The 6,975-nt window shown below is 41.3% G+C and overlaps 1 protein-coding gene across 1 annotated transcript in view; it reads left to right on the top strand.

Moving 5' to 3' along the window:
- The window catches only part of LOC106810832 (BRO1 domain-containing protein BROX-like), an 18,747-nt gene that overhangs the window by 5,580 nt on the left and 6,192 nt on the right, over window positions 1-6,975 (top strand). The window contains exons 2-8 of the mRNA XM_014814290.1: window positions 803-1,006; window positions 3,041-3,136; window positions 3,304-3,376; window positions 3,656-3,767; window positions 4,133-4,308; window positions 4,632-4,713; window positions 5,823-5,973. Coding sequence (XP_014669776.1) covers window positions 870-1,006; window positions 3,041-3,136; window positions 3,304-3,376; window positions 3,656-3,767; window positions 4,133-4,308; window positions 4,632-4,713; window positions 5,823-5,973 — 827 coding nt within the window. The 5' untranslated portion in view covers window positions 803-869. The remainder of the gene's footprint in view (window positions 1-802; window positions 1,007-3,040; window positions 3,137-3,303; window positions 3,377-3,655; window positions 3,768-4,132; window positions 4,309-4,631; window positions 4,714-5,822; window positions 5,974-6,975) is intronic.

The following is a 6,975-nucleotide window of genomic DNA, read 5'->3' as shown; positions in this document are numbered from 1 at the left end:
ACGGCTATGGGAATCTACTAGTCCTTCTGATTTTTTACTAGTCTCGGACTAATGGACTAGCGTTAGTGTCGAACCCTGCTAAAAAAGTAACGCCAATGTCGTGTACGTTAACGTAACAGGTATGTGGCGAACAAGGGCTATTGTTCTAGAGCTAAACCAGAAATACTGTAAAACGTGGCTGTTCGGTAATTTGCACACATTGTACCCGTGTACTGTGCAGCTCTTTTTCTCCTGCTACAGAAGTGTTCCCGTAGCTTCCTGTAGAGTGTAGTGGAAGTGGTGTCAGTCTGGCTGGTCTAGCTGACACTGTGACTGTTGAGGCAAAACGGGTAGAGTCACAGGCACTTGAAGCGTATCAACTGTAAACATACGCCGCCGCCATTGCGCGTACACGTACACATAAATATAGAGTATATAAATATATAAATATCACTTGAAGCGTATCAACTGTAAACATACGCCGCCGCCATTGCGCGTACACGTACACATAAATATAGAGTATATAAATATATAAATATATAAATATATAAATATACACTCTATATTTATGTGTACGTGTACGCGCAATGGCGGCGGCGTATGTTTACAGTTGATACTCTTCAAGTGCCTGTGGGTAGAGTGTTGTGCACCCATCAGTCATGAAATTAAGCCATCCACTCCTTTTATCTTCCTATAACTGTGTGGGACTATATCAGGAAACACTGAACTAGTGTACACAGTGCAAGTGCAATGTATAACATTACTCAAACACAAAATGTTGGGTTTTTTATTAAAACAGTTCTTTCACCTTATAAATATATAGTGACATACGAGCAGCACGAACAAAACTGCTAGAGTTATTCCCGGATACCAGCCAGGATGTGACAGTCATGGAAGCAGCTATCACCGGCTATTTGTCATTGCTGGAGGGTTTTATTACTGCCAGTGACGGGGCAGGGGGAGAGAGCAAACTGCGATATGCTGTAAACTTTAAATGGACCAACTCTATGCTTGGCCTCAGTGTTGTGTAAGTATGTTTAATTGAAGTATTTTTGCTGTGTTTTTTGTTCGGCATCACGTGCAATAATTGAGACTAGATTCTGGTTGGGTTTCAAAGTTTGTCATTGTATCCCCCGCGACGAAGTCGGCGCGGATACTATGGTTTCATGTCTGTCCAGCCGCTCGGCGCCGCCGCAGACACTTTCCCTTCCGCACTATAACTCGACCCCTAATTGACCTAGCGCTACCAAACTTGGTATACTTACACATCTTGGGGAGAAGGTGTGCAGCGTAGCGCAAACCCAGTTAATGCGCCCTTCATATTTTGACCTATTCCTTGACCTTAACATATTGCCTTCGCTCTAGTAACCGGCACGCCTCCTAATTACCATTACCTACGAAACTGTATAGAGCTAAACATCTTGGGAGAAATCGTCCGGTGGTGTTGTCTTTTTGGGTTTGGGCTTGTGTCTCTTTGGTTTCTGTAGGACAGCGTACCTAAATTAAGTCACCGCACTACCTTAATTTGACTGTTACCTACCTATCAATTCCGCCTCCAGCTCTAGTAAACTCGCCTCTAAATGGACCTACGCGCACCAAACTTAGGTATACCTAACAACATCTGGCGGAGACAGGTTCACGTACCCAAGAACAGGCACGCGACTTTATTGACCTGACATATCCTTCCCGGCCAATAACTTCGCCCCTAAGGACGGCTAGCACGCAAACTGTAATAACTTCACACATCCCTTGGAAGGGGTCACATAACCGAAACCCAGAGTTCACTGCAAACCTTTATTGACATGACCTTCGGGACATGAACCATTCTCCATATTTCCGTTTCCAGCCTATAACTTGCCCCCTAATGACCTAGGCACGAGCAAACTCGTATAGCCTTACAACATCTGGGGAGAAGGGGCTCGGCTAACGGGAAACCCTAAGCAACCAATTAACATACTGCACACTTAGGCAGATGAATTGTTGTAACAAACCTTGGGCTTGACTTATTAACTTTACCCTACCTCTACGGCCTTAACAGGGAGATAGTCATTCAACAGATCACGGGGAAACAGTAGTGATACAACTCCAGTTCAGGGTCAAAATCTTAATTTATTAGACCACTTCGGGATACCAGGTATCAAATCTGCATCCCCACCCAAAGATCTTGACCATTTTGGATAGAATACTTCAACAATTTGTATCACAAATCTAAATATGCAAATAATAGCATTGAAATGATAATATGTAATTAATATTAGATAAAAACAGAAAACAACACAGCATAGCAACAGACAAGTACACTGCAGACGTATTGTCTAGATGCATTGTCTGGTTCGCTTGATACAATGTATACACATCCTGATTTTAAAGATTTTTTTTTACTATCCTGGTGGGATACCAAGCATACACCGATTGACAGTTCCGCGCCTGTGTTCTGCGCCAGTAGTTTCGCATCTCCACGAGAGCCCGGATGTGCGAGTAAACTCCGCCATGTTGTTTATCTTGATGCGTTATCTGCCTTGCATACGCAGGTCACTCACCGTTGAGTCGAAGAACAGTGCACGTAGCAGGGAATAGAGCACCGATAATGGATGACCTGAGTGACATGACACTTGATACATTTAATTTATGGTCAATGCATGCTCTAAAAGTCTTTCTTAAGCCAATACAATCCGTTTGAGCAGCCCTTCACACTACACGTTAACGCCATTGTTCGCGCATTTTACTCGCAATTCTGGGACGGAAAATTCCTTCCGACCTTTGACCTTAGGCTTAGCGCATGCGCAGTGTTAAACTGTCAACCGGTGTATTGAAATTTGGTATCCAACACAAGAATCTACGATCCCACGGATATCGGGATACCGCTAATTTTGACCCCTGTTTCTAGTTGTGTCTGGAAACATGGAAACTTTTAACCATCCAACTATGGCTTGAAATTGGATGTAACATTATAAGTGATTAAAATTTTAATTGTGCCAGTCTAATGACAAATATATATCTGAATTTTTAACTCGTGATGTCATCGTACTTTCTTAACTAAGAATTTATTTTAAAATTGCAGAGAACAGCAAGATGCAATATTTGACTTTTGCTGCATTCTCGTCAATATAGGCCTTTGGTATACAAAACATGCAGCAGTAGTTGCAGGAAAGGATGGGTAAGAGTTCATAAAGCAATGATGCAGATGCACACAGCGAGTTGATTGCATGCTAACCGCATAAATTCCTAAATTTGGGAGCATTTGAACAATAGACTTGCATTGTGAGTGCTTGCAAGTGTAACAGTTCTTAAAGTCATTAGTTTTGTTTATTTATACACATCTAGAATTTCTATGGATGAAGCAAAGGATGTGCATAAATGTCTCCGAAAAGCGGCTGGAGTATTTCAGTTGGTCAAGGTAATGGTGCTACGATTAGTATATTATCAAATTCAAATTATTAAGATGTGGTAATATTTTATGTAAATATTAACTGGAAAATTTGCCTCGGTTGGATAGACCTTTCCTATACCCTCATGTAGCTTGCCACATGATACTTCACTATTATAAATCTAATTAATAATTGTATGATTATTAGGTATGCGTATTCAATTCAATTCATAAATAAAAATGTTTCACTTAATTTATTACCAATAAAGATGTTCGGAAAGCATTTTACCAATGCCTGTACGTTTCCAGGATGAGAAGGGGAAGTTATTGCAACAGGAAATGGTCACAGCTCCAGGAGCAGACCTGGATTCCAGGATCCTGGATGCATACATGCATCAGTCTGTAGCTGAGGCACAGGAAGGTACAGCATCATTGCTGCTGGTTCCTGTAATTGCGTAATCAGGGAGGATGCTGTGCCAAACTATGTGAGATTTTAAATGAGCTGTCAGTCTCTAAACCCCAATGATACATTTTTTGTAAGTGTTTCATTGATCTGTCCGTCTGAGCAAAATATTTGAAGACCGCTACTGTTACAATGCTGATTTTCTAGAGCTACCTGTCAATGGCTATAGGCAGATAGGTCAGTCAATGCTCTCTGCACAATGATTCATTTGGTGTTTCTCAGACTGGCTAGGTCATCCTGTAATGCAATCAGGGTACCTGCATTGACAAACGATAACACACGTGATATTGTAAAGGGGTGCCGTGCTATTGCCTGTTTTTCAGTGACAGTTGCAAGAGCTATTGAGCTGAAACATGCAGCGTCATTGACGTCAGCATTGGCGAACGAAACTTCGAAGATATTTCAGTCTGCGCTAGTTTCTCTTCAGACGTTAGAGGATCCCGTTTTTGGAAAGTGGAAGATATATTTACAGCTGAAGCATGCTATTTACCAGGCTTATGTGAGTAGCGAAGCATTTCGTACGTACATATTACGTCTTTCTTTTAAGCTGATCTTTTACCTCGGTCAGATTCATTTCAATGTATAAGGCCATAACGATGGGAGCATTTAAAAGAATATTATTGCCAAACGAATAATTAAATATTATGCTGTATTACTATATGATCAACTCGGCTCGATGAAATCCTGAGAAATTTAATTGTCGCAGAGCAGAATATTTTGTTTATTCATGGCGATTAGCATTCTAGGGGAAATATGTGGATTGATTCAATAAAATTTTTAATGTTATGTAATCCTGATGTATTGATTTCTGTTGGTATTCAGGCATACACCTACATGGGAGAAAACCTACTTGCTCAGGACCAGGGTGGCAGTGCTGTCAGTGCCATGAAGCAAGCATTGAAGTGTTAGTTCAGTTGTTTAAAAATGCGTGCTTCATATCGAACGACTTTGTCACGTGATGTATACAACAAGTTTAGCTGTTGCTAGTGCAACGTCTTCCGCAGTGAGTAAATTCGCCACACCATACGCCTCGTATCAATACAGCCGGTTTCGTATCAATATCTAATCTCGGCTATGTCACAGAGATTGATGTGCATCTGTGCTTTACGTTTCACAATCCATCACAATTAAAACCACATCACGCGTATGGAACTGAAACTCTAAATTTCTAACTAGCTCTTTGGTAGTACATTTCTATACCATTCAGGTGTGATGTGGCCTTTGCAGTTAGACATTTTGATATTAAGCTGCAGTTAGCTTTTTTTTACCTATTGTGGATAATTCAGGCATGTTTGCACATGCAGGTTATGAATGTAGACCTATATATCCATTGATATCTTTTCACAAACTGCATGCAGCGCCCCCTTCCCACACTCAGGATATACCACTGCCACAATGCTAGCACTATTTTTATAGTGGGCGGAGCTCCGGGGAAATCCAGCAAATGGCAAGCCAACGGCCGCGAAGTCGCCGCCAAACAAAACATTAGAAATTTCTATGATTTGCATGTTTGTTGGTGGACAAATTTAGATGTTTTAAGCTGAATACGCAAAAATGTATCAAAGACAATGTTTGAGAATTAGGTATATTGATAAGCATCCCGAAAATTCATGATAAATACGTGAACTTAGTTTAGTAAACAGCGTAATGATTTGAAAGTAGTAAACGGGCGCACTATTTCGTATCACTATTTTATAAAATATTTTTCATGAAATAATGGTCCGACTTTTATTATCTTTGCAGCTTTTATAAGTAAACACCGTATTACATAGGACAGGAGTAACGGGGTCGCTGTAAAACTTATAGTAAAAAAGCGTAAGAAATTCTTACGGAAATCAGCTTGTGGCAGTGGTAGAATTGAGCCAGAGCGAGAGCGCCATCTGTCGTGGAGTTTGATCTTTTCAACTGTTATGTATAATTCAGGTATGTTTGCTCACGTAATGTACGAATGTAGATATATTCCTTGGTGTCTTTTCAACTTGTGCATAATTCAAGTACGTTACTCGCGTGCAGGGTACGAATCGTCCGAGCTACTCTGCAAGGAATATGCTGCTGCGAAGGGGCCAGGACTCTCGGCCAAGCCAGAAAGCCATCTGTTCTTCCGCAGGCTGGGACCACTAGTCAGGCGCATACTAGAGAAAGCTGAGCGTGAGAATGGCTTCATGTGAGTACTGTATACTATACCATACTAATGGGAGGCCCCGTCCCTTTCTAGATCATCAAACGGCAAGTGCCATTGTTGCTCTCCTTGCTTCCGTGGTGCCGATGAGAATTGGACAAATTTCGCGGCATTAAACTGCCGTAGGTGCACTACCTGGTTTTGCTTCTGTGGGCTTCTCGTTTATCCCATGTTGTGTACGTATTCCCGTTTGACCCACATGAACAATGTTGTTAAAAAGTAGGTGTGGTTTTGCAAATCCTCCCATTGTGCAAAATGTTCGTCGTGTTTTTATCTCGTATAAACGAAATGTACACTAATTCTGACTGGCTATGCGTGCATTTCCTGGGTGTTTAATTTTGAACCATAGTGACATCAGTGGAGTCCCAAGTTCACATTGTGTCAAACCCATCACCTACCTTGAGATAGAACAGTTTAATAAAAAGATGCCCATAGCCCACAAAAACAGCCGTCAGCTCCCCGAACTGTACAAGTACGTGAGTGTACATTAGGGCCATAACAGGGTAGAGAGAAGCAGTTGCCCCCCCCCACCAAAGTAGATACTTTAGGTAGTCAATAGCCAATAACGAACTGCCCACCGTCAACTGATCAGAATATCAAACATGCGTGGCTTTGCCCTTCCACCCCAAAGGCAAAATGAGTTGACTAGGTCCTTGTACATGATAAATCAAGAATATAATTCGCTGGCAACTGTGTAAATTGGAACGTGCTGCCCCCTATTGGCGTCGATGATCACTTGCTTGACTCGGAATCAATAGTTTTACAATAGTGCGTTTACCAAATAGCTTCTTTCGTAAAGTCCTAGATTATTTCCTCATGTAATATGCTACCCTGTTGCCAATGTTTCTGACATATATAGTTCATGTTGGGTATAAGACAATTTTTCTATTTGAAAGGTGTAGTGAAATAGTAAGACGTTTTAGCAAGAGCGGATAATACCTAGAGTGTACAACGGAAAAACGGGAAAATAGTGCTATTTCACGACTA

The sequence above is a fragment of the Priapulus caudatus genome, unplaced genomic scaffold (genome assembly GCF_000485595.1).
Source record: "Priapulus caudatus unplaced genomic scaffold, Priapulus_caudatus-5.0.1 Scaffold477, whole genome shotgun sequence".
Classification (NCBI taxonomy): domain Eukaryota; kingdom Metazoa; phylum Priapulida; class Priapulimorpha; order Priapulimorphida; family Priapulidae; genus Priapulus; species Priapulus caudatus.
The sequence above is the reverse complement of the archived record's forward strand: the minus strand, read 5'-3'. Positions and strand labels throughout refer to the sequence as shown.